Source organism: Theobroma cacao, chromosome 2 (assembly GCF_000208745.1).
Source record: "Theobroma cacao cultivar B97-61/B2 chromosome 2, Criollo_cocoa_genome_V2, whole genome shotgun sequence".
Taxonomy (NCBI): Eukaryota; Viridiplantae; Streptophyta; class Magnoliopsida; order Malvales; family Malvaceae; genus Theobroma; species Theobroma cacao.
In genome coordinates this window covers 41,125,277-41,140,256 of record NC_030851.1, presented here as the reverse complement: position 1 = coordinate 41,140,256, position 14,980 = coordinate 41,125,277, and the positions used below count along the sequence as shown (strand labels likewise).

The following is a 14,980-nucleotide window of genomic DNA, read 5'->3' as shown; positions in this document are numbered from 1 at the left end:
CAATTGCCTCTCAAACTCACGTCACTTAATTATGTCTCATGGAAGGCTCAATTTAATGCTTTTTTGTTTGGCTTGGATCTTCTTGGGTATCTTGATGGCAACTTTCCCTATCCTTCTACAACAGTGGTTTAGAATGGTAAAACAGTTTCAAATCTAGATTATCTTCCATGGCGTCGTCAAGATCAACTGCTTTTACATGCAATCTTTGCCTCTCTAAGTGAGGGGGTCATTCCACTTGTTTCCTCTACCAAAACCAGCCAAGAAGCTTGGACCCGTCTCTCCTGTCTCTATTCCAAGAGATTGACTACTCATATTATTCATCTCAAGGACAAGCTTACTTCAATTACTCGTGGATCTCTTTTTGTCACTGACTTTTTTATTTCCATTAAACAGATTACAGACGAACTAACTGTTCTTGGTGATCCACCAAGTGATGCTGACCTTCTTGTTTACACCACTCGTGGTCTTGGTCTTGCCTACAAGGAACTTATCACTGCCATGAGGACTCGAGACACTGTTGTTCCATTCAAAGAATTATTTGATAAAATCATTGATCATGAAACTTTCTTTCTTCATAATGAAAAACAATATCCTGATCCTACTCCACCAACTACAAATCTAGCCAAAACATCTTCTTCCTCATATTGTCCTACTAAGTCTTTATCTCCTTCCTCTGCACCTGGTTTACTTCCCAATCCTATTTCTGCAAATAAACAATATAAACCCACCAACTCTTATAATTCCAATTCAAACTCAGTTGTTTGTCAATTTTGCAGTAAGCCTAGTCATGATGCCAAAAGATGTTTTAAATTGTTTCCTCAGCTTCGATCACAGCGTCTTTTTACTAATCATGTTATCACTTCTTCCTCAGCTCCTACTCAATGGATAGTCGATTCTGGTGCATCTCATCATGTTACCTCGAATATGTCTAATCTTTCTCTTCATCAACCTTATGAGGGTCCAGATGACATTCAAATTGGGGATGGTTCAGGTTTAAAAATAACTCACACAGGCTCAGTTTACTTTCCTTCCTTTTTCAATTTATCTAATGTTTTGTGTGTCCCATTTATTAAACAAAACTTAATATCTGTTGCTAAATTTTGTTGAACTAATCAAACCTCTATTGAATTTTTTCCTTATTTTCTTGTCAAGGATCTTTGTACGAGGACACCTCTACTTCGCGGAAAGAATTGGCATGATCTCTATGAGTGGCTGACTACAGAAGGTGCAATTAAAAATTTAGTAGTGGCTCTTTCTACTGGCACCATTTGTCACGCCCCGAAACTCCCCATCGGGCCCGTGACAACTGTCGCGACGTCCTGATAGGCACTTATTACCCCGAATGCCGATCGCAACCCTACAAAGCTTAACATCAGTTTCCGCATCTCCCCGGTGAGCGATAGTTATTAAATCTCGCATTTCAAAAAATCATAAGTCTTTTCCAAATGAAAATAATAAAATATTATTTTTTGGCTCACAGGGGTATTTTCGTCATTTTTCTTCGAAAACACCAAAACCCGCCAAAAACATGGTGTAAAAGCTAAATATGTTCATACATACTTTAAATCAAATAACTAAAGTATAAAATTACTTTTACAATGACACGTGGGCCCCCAACTAACCAATAAGATGCGAGTCTATGAACCTACAATTTTGTCGATACAAGGTTAACTGAAGTCCTTGATGCAATCGGCTATCTACCGGCTATATCGAGCCTGAAATGTGGGGATTTGAGGGTGATGAGATTCAAAAATCCCAGTGAGTAAACAGATACCATCTAAACTATCTAAAGGCGAGTAAATGGAGGCGAATTAAAATATTCTTTTCCAATATATGTTTCATAATATGAATATTCAGATTACTCAATTAATCAATATGGCTTATATATCTCACAAAACTTTGCTCCTGCCAAAATTATTCTCGCGGGTACCTTCGTCAAGATATCCCACTCAGACCGCCAAGGTTGTTAAAAATTCATATCTCGCATAAAACGCATTTTTCATTGAACATCACAGCCGTTCCTTGGCATTGGCTGAGTCTCACTCTCACGTGGTGGTTAATGTGAAGTGCACTCAAAAAGCCCACCTCAGGAGATACCCTACGCGCCTCTACGACCGAGGTGAGAATATAAAAGAGTTTACCGTGCCCCTCTAATAGGCTGGTCCACGAAACCTCCCACCACTGCAGTAGCTAATCTTTAATCCACCAATTGATCAAATCTCAATGGCATAGCATGACAATTACATTACTAACCAATTTATCAAGGCAAAACAGACAGTTCATATTTTTCAACACAAATATAAATTCAGCCAATCATGCCAATTTATCACAAGCCATTTAATTCAAATCATAATTTTACAACACAAGTAGGCAGTCTCCAATTATTCTATTTTCAAAACCAGTATTCGATTTTTCAGAAAATTTATAAAATCATTTTATAAAATCACAATTTCTTCTAAAACATAGCAATTTACCATTTAAACCCATTTTTCATAAAATCACACAATTGTATAAAACTACTCTAGATAATTAAGACGATAATAAGTTCACTTACAGTTTTCAAAAACTAAATTCGGGTACTCCAACTATTACTCCTCGGGTGCGATTTCTTTGCCATTGTCAGAGAATTCGTCACCTTGATAAATTACACAATTAAGAGGTTTACTACTTTGGTACTAAACCAAAATAAACTAATTTATACTATTAATGCATGATATAAAGTGCAAAATGTCTAAATTTTGTCAAAACGCGATGTTAGTCTATTTCGGTCTTTTACTCGATAAATCGATATACGCATCCGTTTAAACTCCAAATTAATTTTTTCAGTTTCTATACCTCAATTGCACCCAAATTGACTTAATGTCCCTCAGTGTGGTGTAAATTATCAGTCCCAGTAGCAACTTACGAAAATACCCCTAGTGGGTAAAAATTCGTATTTTTACTTCGAAAATTCTTATTATTTTTCTAGATTCATAATTCATCATTATTCATTATAATTTCTCAAATAAACATCAAGATCAACAGCCAATATTCCCCTAGAAAATTCGGCATAATGGGTTTCAATGGGAGAAAGTTATTTCTCTAGCTTATTTTTGCTATATTTCAATATAACCTAACTAAAATCACTTAATTCAATTAAAATCAACCAAAACTCAAGCTCAAAACTCATCCATGGAGGTTTGGCCAGTATGGGTGTCTATACGCACTTTCTAATTTTGCATGGAAATGAGAAAAAAATGCATGGGTAGTGAAAATCACAAGGAAAATCAATGAAATTTACCTTTTTAATGCTTGAATTCTTGATTTCTCTTGATTTTTCTCAAAATTTTCAGCTAGGGTTCTTATATCTTTTCCCCCTTTTTTCTCCTGGTTTGGACAGCTTGAAGAAGGTGAGAATTCTGGAAATTTTGACCTTTTTAAAGGCTAAAATAATATAATATTATTTTATTAATTTCTTAAATTCTAGCCATCCATTTGTTTCCAAATTTTCACCATACATTTTTCCCACATATCCATAGCTTAGATAAAATTCTCAGACTTATCCAAAGTCTTGGTGGAGTAATTTTTGAAATTTACATTTTTGCGCTTATAAAAGTTAAAAATTACATTTTTTCCCCAAAAATTGAAAAATTGCCCATAGACATATTTTTCATCCCTTATACTCATACCATTATCCAATTTGTCAAATTTAATCTAAATTTTCTCAAAATCTCAAATTTTGTCCAGGGGAAAAAAATTACGATTTTGCCCCTGCACTCCAGAAATCACCGGAATTAAACTTTTTCACTACCAAACCCTCGAATTATACTCCAATACTCAAATCATACTCCAATAAGTTAAATGGGGCAAAAAAAAATCTCTTTTAAAAATTCTCATTTTGTCCCAAAGTGGTAAATGACCATTTTGCTCATAAATAGTGAAAATTTCGGTTTAACTCCGAATTGATGCTCGAACTCCGAATTACCATTTTGAGTTATCCCTGAACTGTGAAACTCTTAATTTCACCTTAAAATTCCTATTTGAATTAGTTCGAGGCTTAATCGACTTAATGATACTATTAGGGGCAATATCGTCTTTTAACGATTTCTCGAAGTTTCTAAATATGCAAACATTTGATTGAGCATGTAAATGACGTCATAATTATTTTATAGAACAGGGTTTGACACCACTCCTTCAACATCTCTAGTGATTTGGCATGGGTGTCTTGGACATCCATCTTTAAAAACAATTAAATCTCTTGTTCATTCTGGTTTAGTTTCACTTTCAACACCTCTGCCCTAAAACCTTTTATGTGACCCCTGTTTATGTAATAAAAGCCAACATCTTCCTTTTGGTGAATCAACCTTAGAAAGCAATGGGCCCCTTGATTTAATCTACAATGATGTTTGGGGACCTTTTCCTATTCAATCTGTTGATGGATTCTACTATAATGTCATCTTTGTTGATCACTTTACAAAGTATGTTTGGTTATGTCCCTTGCGCCTAAAGTCTGATGTGTTTCTATCTTTCGTCAATATAAGGCTGTGGTTGAAAATTTTTTTAAACATTCCATTATCTCTGTTTACTCAAATGGTGGTGGAGAATATACTGCTTTAAAAGATTTCTTATGCACAATGGGTATTCAACACCTCAAAACACCACCTCACACACCTCAACATAATGGGACTGCTGAAAGACGCCATAAACACATAGTGGACACTGGATTAACTCTTCTTTATCAAGCTAAACTACCTTCTAAATATTGGTCTTATGCTTTTCAAATAGCTGTCTACTTACAATCACCTTCCTACTCCTATCATTAATTTTTCTTCTCCTTATGAAAAATTGTTTCACAGAAAACCCAATTACAACAAATTAAGAGTTTTTGGGTGTTTGTGCTTTCCCTATTGAAACCATATAATTCCAATAAACTCGAACCCAAGTCTTCTTCGTGTCTTTTTCTTGGCTATTCACTTAATCAAAGTGCATACCCTTGTTTGGATATCACAACAAACAAGATATACACTTCTTGTCATGTTCGATTTATTGAAACTGAATTTCCTTTGTCTAAAACTTTTGCCACTGATTCTTATAATATCTATGCACATACTTGGTATCCTCCTGTCAATGTCTTTCCATCACAAAAACCGTCCCTATCCACCACTATGTCTCAAACATCAGCAATAACAGCCACGATAGCTCCGTTGCATACTTTGTCGTAGCCACTCACAGCTTCATTGCTGTCTTTTTCTGTTGGGTCAAGTACCTCTATTACTAATTCTTTTCCTTTAACTAATATCTCTTCTTCACTTCCTCTCTCTAATTCTTTTGGAACAAATGTTACTCATCCTTCAGTCGCACCTTCAATACCTCATTTTTCAACTTCTTCAATTCCAAAACCTCCATCTCACACCATGATTACTCGCTCTAAAAATAACATTTTCAAACCCAAACATCTTTATCAAACATCTACTAAACATCCTCTTCTTGATTCTATTGAACCTACATGTGTCACACAGGTAATTAAACAGGTTGAATGGAGGCAAGCCATGTTAGATGAAATTACAGCACTTCTTCGAAATGGAACATGGGAACTCGTTCCTCCTTCGTCCTCTCAAAATGTCATTGGATGCAAATCGGTTTTTCGAAACAAACGTAATCCCGATGGTTCAAGCTCCAGGTACAAAGCACGTCTTGTTGCCAAAGGCTTTCACCAATGCCCTGGTATTGATTTTCATGACACTTTCAGTCCAGTTGTTAAGCCAACAACAATTCGACTTATTCTTGCCTTTGCATTATCCAATAATTGGCCACTCCGTTAGTTGGATGTCAATAATGCTTTTCTACATGGTACATTGTCTGAAGAAGTTTATATGCAGCAACCACCGGGGTTTTGTTGATCAGAATAATCCAGCTTTCATTTGTAAATTACGAAAGGCAATTTAAGAACTTAAACAGGCACCATGAGTTTGGTACACTGAGTTAAAAGGGTTTTTACTATCTTATGGTTTTGTTAACTTACGAAGTGACGCCTCACTCTTCATTTATCATAACAATGCTATTACACTATATTTTTTGGTCTATGTAGATGATTTAATTATCACCAGCAATGACAACAAATTTCTTCATTGTTTCTCGCAAGCTTTGGCCACTCGATTTTCTGTCAAAGATCTTGGTGACCTTCATTATTTCCTTGGTATTGAGGTACTTTCGACTAAGTCTGGTCTTCTTCTCACTCAACACAAGTACATCCGTGACTTACTAGAACGCACAAACATGGTTGGAGCCAAGGAATGTACCATGCCTATGTCTTTTAGTCAGTCCTTTCAACTTCATGATGGCTCTCCACCAGTAAACGCAACTAAGTTTCGTCAAGTAATTGGCGCCTTCCAATACTTATCACTCACTCGGCTTGATGCCTCTTATGCAGTTAACAAGCTGGCTCAGTTCATGCATTCCCCTACTGAGACTCATTGGTCTGTAGCTAAGCGAATCCTGCGTTACTTAAAATACACAATTTATCATGGTCTCTTTCTTCAACGCCATCAACAACTTTGTGTCAATGCCTTCACAGATGCAGACTGGGCAGGCAATCGTGATGATCGCACATCCACATCTACGTACATTATTTATTTGGGTGGTAATGCAATTTCTTGGTGTTCTAAGAAGCAAAAGTCTGTTACTCGTTCGTCAACAGAAGTGGAATATCAGGCTCTTGCCTCTTGTGCTGTTGAGGTTCTTTGGATTCAAAACTTACTTCGTGAGTTGCAAGTTAAGTATTTATCATCTCCACAAATTTTCTGTGATAACATAGGAGCAACATATCTCTCTGTTAATCCTGTGTTTCACTCTCACATGAAACATATTTCCATTGATTACCATTTTGTTCGTGATCATGTGGTTCGTGGGTCCTTTATTGTGTCCCACATCTCGTTAAAAGATCAACTTGCTGATGCTCTTACAAAGCCCTTATCATCCATCATTTTTCGTCAACTGCGATCCAAGATCGGTATCTCCAATGGGAGCACCGTCTTGCGGGGGGCTATTAGAGAATGTCCATAAGATAAACTCCTATCAGCAGGAAATTCAAAAATTATGGAAGATCAAATAGTTAGTCAACGTACTCAGCCTTACCAACAAATTTAATCTCTCCACAAATCTCTCTTGCTCTTGTTACAACAACCTCAACAATTTGATTACTATTTTATCTCCTAAGAGTTTATCTTGTAATAGCCTTTTCTTATATTTAAGATTCTTTTAAAAATGTAGATAAATATGTACTGCTCTATATATATATTTTGATTGTGAATTAGAATATTTATACAACAAAAATTATTCAAATTATTCAATCTTGTCAGTTTTAAGGTCGTATGAGTTAGTATTCTTGAGGTGCGAATAATATATAATGGGTTTATTAACGTTGTTAAAGGTGGAAAAGAAATCCCAAAACAAGATAAGAGCTAAACAATTTAATTAAATGTTGTTATTTTATTTTTCCTTTTCACTTTTATTGGGAACCAAGTCTCTGGCTTAGACTAAAATTATATGTAGGCAATGTCGTTCACAATCCAGAGTATCTCGATATTCCTTTCATTCAATCATATATATATAATATATATATATATGTCCAATCCAACATTAAATGGTCATAATTTTCCTTCATCTAAATCTCTATATAGTATATAATAAACTAAACAATCTTTTTCTTTTTTTGTTGAATAATAAAAAGATGGAGTTAATTTATTATCATTCAAAAATTAAAAGTATATAAAAAATAAAAAAGTAAATATACGTTAGATTTCAATGCATGCATGCATGGTACGTAATTCCGTCATGTATTGTTCATTGTTTATCGTATTTGATTTCTTATCTTTCATCTCCTGGTCCAGGCATATAAAATTTTGTAAAATTAATTGTTCATTTTAATTCGAGTGTTTGAGAGAAGCAGAAGATGAAAACCAAAGTGAACCACAACTTATTAAACATAATAACTGCTTGCAAAGGAAGGTTGTACTCGGAGCTTAAAAGGCATGCTGACCATCCATTTCTGTCGTGCCTTTTTTTTTTGTAATTTCTATCCATTTTTATATTAAAAAAGAAATTAACACGTAACTTTAAAGGATTGTTCACCAAATTGTCCAGGTTCAATGAACCTCAAAATCCAAACTATACTAGTACTTGGTCTTTGTGCTGGTGTATATCTATCCTTAGAGCCGCCCACCCCTTGTTCTCTTCATAGTATCATCCCATAGGTTTCCTAGAAGAAACGTAGAATAATGTAGGGAGTTTGTGTCTTTCTTTCTTTCTTTCCCTTTTCTCTGTTGTTTCTGGCTAGGAAGAATTCGAGGTTTCTCTGGTGCCTGCCTTAGTTTTGGCTTTCAAGCTTCGAGTAGCACAAGCTGCACTTTCAGGGTCTTTCTATTGTACGTATCGTTGTACTTCTTTCGGTTTTTTTTTTTATTTTGCCTAGAAGTTAAATCAATGTGAATTCTAGTGTTCATACATCTTTTTCGATTATTTTTCGTTCGAATGACCAGCTTTTATGTTTTAGAAAGAAAAACCAGAAAGGAATAAAAAAAACCAACAGAAAAGTAGTTTATTGAAGCCCAATCGGATCTTTTATATATATTTGTTTAATCGGTGAAAATTGAAAACTTTGATGAGGAAGATCCAAAACAGTTGGTATATCTATTGATTTGTTTACTAATTAGTTGGTATATGATTTTTTGTTTAAAATATAATTTAAAAATAGGATTCGAATCTCTTTCTTAATTCAAAAAAAAAAAAACTTATATAATAAGATTACGTGTGTACTTTACAGCAGGGGTCTTAGTTTGTTAATAAATTTTCAGCAAATTGTAGACAAATTAGGGTGCTATCATCGTAACTTGTATAATGTATATAGTTGCTGAGTAGCAGACGTAATTATTCTCAATTAAAGAAGGAAGGAGTCACTACACTTGTCAGATCTATATCAAGTATTTGAGAACCAATATTATTGTGTATTTCCTATAAGGTCATACCATTTCTTTCTTGGAACTTAATATGTATGTTCTTGCTACTACCTTCCATTTTCAGGTATATGCATCGCGTATGAGGTCATTAATTCATGCCCTAGAAGCATGAGAGGAAACGGAGATGGGAGGAAGGTTGATGCCAAAGCCAAGGAGTTTGGCTTAGACAAATTAAGAGGGAGAATATCAAGGCAGGCACATATACAAATGGACCTATGGTACGTAGCTCCCACCTACTGATTTCCGATTCCAATTCCATCCTAGCGTGCAAAGCGCTCGACACGACACAGATTCTACTTCTTTCATCGGAGTTCCCCTTTAAGACTTCAGTTTTAATTCCAGCCCAGACTGTAAAATGATCAACACTAGTGCTTGCCCATACCCTCCGCCGGGTCCGGGGCTATTTCCTTTTGGAACTTGTCATCGAGGATGGTAATACGGGGTAAACACCAACATTGTTTTCTGGTTTTCTTGAGTACACAATATATATTAATTATGTTTCGGTACTCGAGTATTAGGTTATGCATCTCTATTCAGTATTCAAAAGATTAAATACCCCTTTGCCAAATGAAAAAGTTAAATATGTTACGTGTATTGTGATTTTGCGTCAATGAAGAGTTCCCCCTTGAGCTTCAGAATTTTCTTGATTGTTTCATCTTCTGGGCCATGCTTTATGCAATTAATTCTATGTTGAATAAATTAAGGAAAAAGGAAGACATAATTTTTTTGTTCTATATATCGATCGACACTTAATGTGGTGAATATCATTGTCCCACAATTCAAATATATATATTTATCCAGAAACACTGATCAGCCGTTGCCACTATTTCCCTCTAGACGGAATGAGAGGGCTTTTGATGAATTCTTTTCAGTCACCAAACATTTTGTTTACTGCATATGATATGATATTGCTCAACAGACGGTTTTCTCTGGCTATAACAACGAAAATAATACATGACGCTGAATTAGTGTTAGCATAACAACTATTGATCCCCAAATCTCTAGTACAATCTAAGTTGGAGGGTTTTTACACGTTATGGAATATCCGGGTAAAAAATTAACAAAGAAAAAAGTACCTATTATAAATGTGGATTAACTGTGTCATCCTGTTGCAGAGTATGCTACACCATGTAGCTTGGTTTGAACTTTCTAACTGATTAGGATAATTTCCCTGTAGATCTCGTGCTATGATCTTCAATTGATGTATCGAATCCTACCTTGAATCTGACTTCAAAGCATTTTATATGTTCCCCTTGGGACCTCTCTTCAAAATGCATCCCCTATCACCACCTGTAAACTTGAGTTCTAATCCACTATATTGTGAGAGGTAATGCCCAAAGGTTTACAAGAACTTCTTACCGCTAACTCAAATAGGACATGGATATGAAAAGAGTGCATACGAGACAGCTACAAAGTCGTGTCCATGGGATAGCAACCAAGTACTCTAAGAAATGTTGCAAATTCCTGCAGTGCAATATTAAATTGTAATGCCCCAAAGGACTCCAAGACCAAGAACTACCATATCGTACGATAATGATATATAGCAATTGTTAAACATGTCATAAAGCAACTATCTAAGCTCAAAGATGACTGCATGACATCCCCAGCAAGACAGCAACAGAGGACAAAACCATGACTTTGAGCAGGTTAGTGATAGGTAAACAATTTCATAATTCTTCTGCAAGGAAATATGAGTTATATAATTTGTCGCCAAACTCACGAATAAAGACGTGAAGCAATTAAATGTATGATGAACTACAAAATTTTTACCCATAAACAATCAAATAAAACCGAAAGAAAAACCAATAACAAATAATCAGTCAAACAATTTTCATTTTCACTTATGCGTAGACCATCTAACTTCAGAATTTCCTAAAACATGTAAAGCAAGCTTTGATGCAATATTCTTGACCCCTAAAAAAAAGAATCTAATCAGGAAGCCCGGTAAGCTCCAAAAGAGATATGGCAGGAATTAGGGAGTACTTTCTCAAGCAATAATCATATACTGTAGGAGAAACATTACAATATAATAGACAAATTGACAGAAGGAAGGAAAAGTTTGTACTAGAATCGTATGCAGAATTTGATAATTTAGAAGTCAGCAGGCACAAAAAAAGCCATAATATGCATGGTTAAAAATGAGAAACCAAACCTGCAAATGCCCCAAAGCATTTTGTGCACGAGGCTCAGCCATAGAAGCTTCAAAATCAATATAGAAAAGATAATCAAAGTACCTGAAACCGTAAACTGGTCTGTCAAACAACAAACTAGATGAGGTTGTACACATATTTACACAACTGTATGTTCATTGCAACTGTCTCTTCTGTATCTCTGGTATTTTTTCTGATAAAATTCTACAACACAATGACAAAGGTGCTCAATGATCATTTGATCCAAGCATCACTCTGCTCGTGAATGCAAAATGAACTTGGTTCAGTTCTGTTGGTGGCATCTTTAAAAGTTAATTAGTTAACATTATAACCTCATATACATGATTGGCTGGCTCCCAACAAGCTGCTTCTACTTATTAGTGATCATTTTAATTTGAATAAAGGTATAATCGTAAGACTATGTGATTTTAAATGACTCAGCTCTAAATATGGAGTTGTTACTATGGCATAGTTGGGGGATATAGAGAATTATGCACATACACAAGTTTTTTCCACGTTTTCCAAAATAGAAAAGGAAAAGAAAGAAAGAAAAAAAGAAAATGCCTGTTCTGTGTTCAACTTATAGTTCTTTTACTTATCCTGTCAGAACATCCACCAGCACTAGAAAGGTTTTAAACTTTTAAGGGTCGTTGAACTGAATCTTAAAAGATTATACTCACTTGGCTGCCCCAGTGTTGGAGTCATCAACTACTCTTAATGGCCGTTTTCTCTGGGGCCGACTTTCAATCTAAAATTGTGCAGAGAAGAAAGAGTAAGAAACAAAGGCTCTCTGACAGAGTAAACTAGACAAACAACCTTTAAGATACCTTTGTCAAATTTATGTCTCTCAGTGCAAACACTGCCAATGCTTTAAACAATATCCCAGGCCCTTCTTCCAAAGTAAATACAATACTTGTCTGGATTGAGGAACTATTATATTCGAAACTGGAAAACTCTTGAGTGAACATAAAATAATTATAAGTTAAAAGGATGAACAAAGTTTACCTTAAAGGGCTTATCAGTCCTTGAAATTATTGGATCCCTAGCAAGTACCAGAAACCGAGTGATATTGTCAGGGTCATCCTGCACAACGCAAAATTTTAGCAAAGAAAGTAGCATTTCAGATTAATCACAGTAATTCTCGGTATAATTGAGCACAAATGGACAATTGACAAAATCATAAGCTGAGACATATCAAATAACATCAAATGAACGTCAACTTCCACCAAAACTTGCTTATCCAAAAGATATGAACTTCCACCCGAACTTCAAGAAATGATTGTAAATATTGCACTTTCACATTCTTAGGTTGAATAGTTTGTTTTCTACATTACCTAAATATTACAATAAAATCATAAAATTTCAAGGTAAACAAATAAAGGTAAGATGATCAAATCAGCCAGAAAGATACCTGAATTTTCTCAGCAAGTACATTAAGTCCATAGACTTGTGCAGCTCTAATACTTGCAACAACAGCAGCATCCCTCAGGCCATTTGAGGCTACGTACTAAAGCAAAGTGATTTAAATTTAATACTCTGTTAGGTTAATCCAGGAAGAAGAGACATTCTGTCTCAAGCAACCTGATAGATGTTGGCGTATCAAGATTCAAGTTAAGAAATCAAAGGGACTCTAAAAGAAATACCTGAGCAGCACTAGCTGTATCATCAACATTTTCCCTGGCTACACCCAACTTACTCAGGAAAATGTCACTCAGGGCAAGTGCCTGCATGTAAGAGCATAACTTGTATAAGTTAAAAGTTAAACTTTTTGTTGGACATATTGAATGAGGCAGTGTTCTATTACCAACATATACTACTCTTTGAGCACCAGAATAATGTGATCATAAAAGATCAGTTGTTGTGCACAAAAGGAGGATTGAGCTGCAGACTGATTGACTGTGCTATGCGAATGAGGCAAGTCCTATGTATGCCTATTGAAACTAAAAAATATAGAGAAACAAAATGAAAGGAGATTTGGTGAGAAAAGACTAACCTGGGGATGACTTAGCACTCGTTTCAACTGCTCAATTCTGACCCCTGGCAGAGCTAGTAGACAGAAATTGACAGGCAGCTGCACCTCACCAACAATATGAAGCCTATGACGAAGGAGTAAATCATAGTTGCGATGGATGCTACCGCCAGAAGAATTCTCAATTGGAAGAACTGCCTTTTCAGCTAGCCATAATTCAACTGCCTGCCCATATGTATGTCTCTTTATCAGAATAAAATAAAGAAAGAAGCATAGATTTGCATGTCAGAAATATTTTTCTCTTTTAGGTGTTTGGACACCAAACAGTTGCTAAAAGAATTCATTATTGAGGATTTGAGTCAATGGCAGACAATCAGAGCAATTAAAGTAAAAGCTGAGATTACATGTTATGGTGACAATTAGATTTTTAAACATGAAGACATGACAGAATTAGGCTTCTGTAAAGAATCCTCTTTTCCTTTACATACTAGTACAACAACCAGATAACGAACCTTAAATGCATCTTCAAACTCATCACAGGGTACTGTTTTACATTTAGGGTAGGCTTTGAGTGCAGCATCCTCATTGTAAGAACCTAGTGTCCCCTGCACCAATAATTTAATCAAAGTGAAAAAAAAAAAAGGTTCTTTGTGTGGCAATTCCCATTTATCCTTTTCCGGGAAGTAGAAGCAAGTGATTCTCATCATACCTTAAATGATATCCGCACCTTTGAAGAATCATCAGGAGTGGCTGATAAATCAGCAACAGTTAATGGCTCTGCAATAAGTGGGAAAAATTCAAAAGAGGATATTGCACGGAATTGGACAGTAGATGGGAATCTGACCAAGCTAATATTGGAGAAACCAAAGTAACACTCACAGAAATTATTATTTAGACAAACCTTAACTCTCAAATTGGATCTTGGGGGCGAATGATACTATGATAGAGACAGACAGGGAAAGCTATTTCATTTCCTAGTTAAACGTAGAAGCAGGTAATATACCAGCGCACAAACATTCATTTAAGGCTAGTTAAATTGACCGAGATCCCACTCCCCGAAAACAATCAAAGAGCCTTAAAACAGATGAACCTACTAAAGTTTGGTTTTAGTAGAAAATGAAACTTGTACAAATTGCAATAAGAATTCTAGCAATTAGCTCAGAGAAGAATTCAACAAAAACAATTAAGAAAGAGAAAGATAAACACCGACTTGGGAGAGAAGTCAAATCCTTGTGGAATTTCCTTCCTTGGTTATGAGTAGCAGATGCTTTGCCAACTTGAACGGAGGAGCTTACTGACCTGTGACCTGAAAACCATCCAACGGTAACGGGTGCCCGGTTAGAGGACTGATTCCACCTGGGAAATTCATATTGACTCCACCCCAACAAAGCAACACATTTCAAAGCCATCAATCTCTGAGTTGTTTGAACTTTAAGTAGGTTATCTTATCAGAACAAGAAGCACTGGTTCGGACGCGTTGTGGGTTGGTTTGGTTGGTTGGTCGAGGAGTTTCGCCACCAGAAATTCAATTGAAAGATCATTAGTAGGTGACTAGGTGGGTATGTGTATCGGTTGTTACTCACTTTCATGACTCTGCAAATGTTGTTGGGAATGGAAAGCCGGACCGGATGACACGCTCTTCTTGTCTTTGTTGGCAAAGGAATTCGTCAACTCTTCACCGTGCTCCATTTAAATTACCAATATGGATTTCTTTTATATATATATATATATAATATTTAATACTAGTAGTACAAACTATTTTAAGTTATTTCTGTATTTTGGTTTTGCATGGTTGGTGTCACAAACTTTTGTGTTAATGATTGAGTTTATATCATAATTAACGGGTGGTCATAGACTTTATGAAGGAC

The 14,980-nt window shown here is 35.6% G+C and overlaps 1 protein-coding gene and 1 long non-coding RNA gene across 2 annotated transcripts; one reads left to right on the top strand and one right to left on the bottom strand.

The window, feature by feature from the left end:
- On the top strand, window positions 8,129-9,631 carry LOC18610583. Its single transcript, XR_001926763.1, has 2 exons — window positions 8,129-8,402; window positions 9,058-9,631. It is a non-coding gene; the product is annotated as an uncharacterized LOC18610583 (long non-coding RNA).
- Window positions 9,897-14,801, bottom strand: LOC18610582 (arogenate dehydratase/prephenate dehydratase 1, chloroplastic). Its single transcript, XM_018116100.1, has 12 exons — window positions 14,696-14,801; window positions 14,323-14,418; window positions 13,822-13,889; window positions 13,625-13,717; window positions 13,137-13,337; window positions 12,787-12,867; window positions 12,555-12,650; window positions 12,149-12,226; window positions 11,971-12,060; window positions 11,824-11,891; window positions 11,146-11,227; window positions 9,897-10,457 (listed from the first exon to the last, which is right to left on the bottom strand). The coding sequence occupies exons 1-12, from the start codon at window positions 14,799-14,801 to the stop codon at window positions 10,401-10,403; spliced, it is 1,116 nt and encodes a 371-aa protein (XP_017971589.1). The 3' UTR covers window positions 9,897-10,400.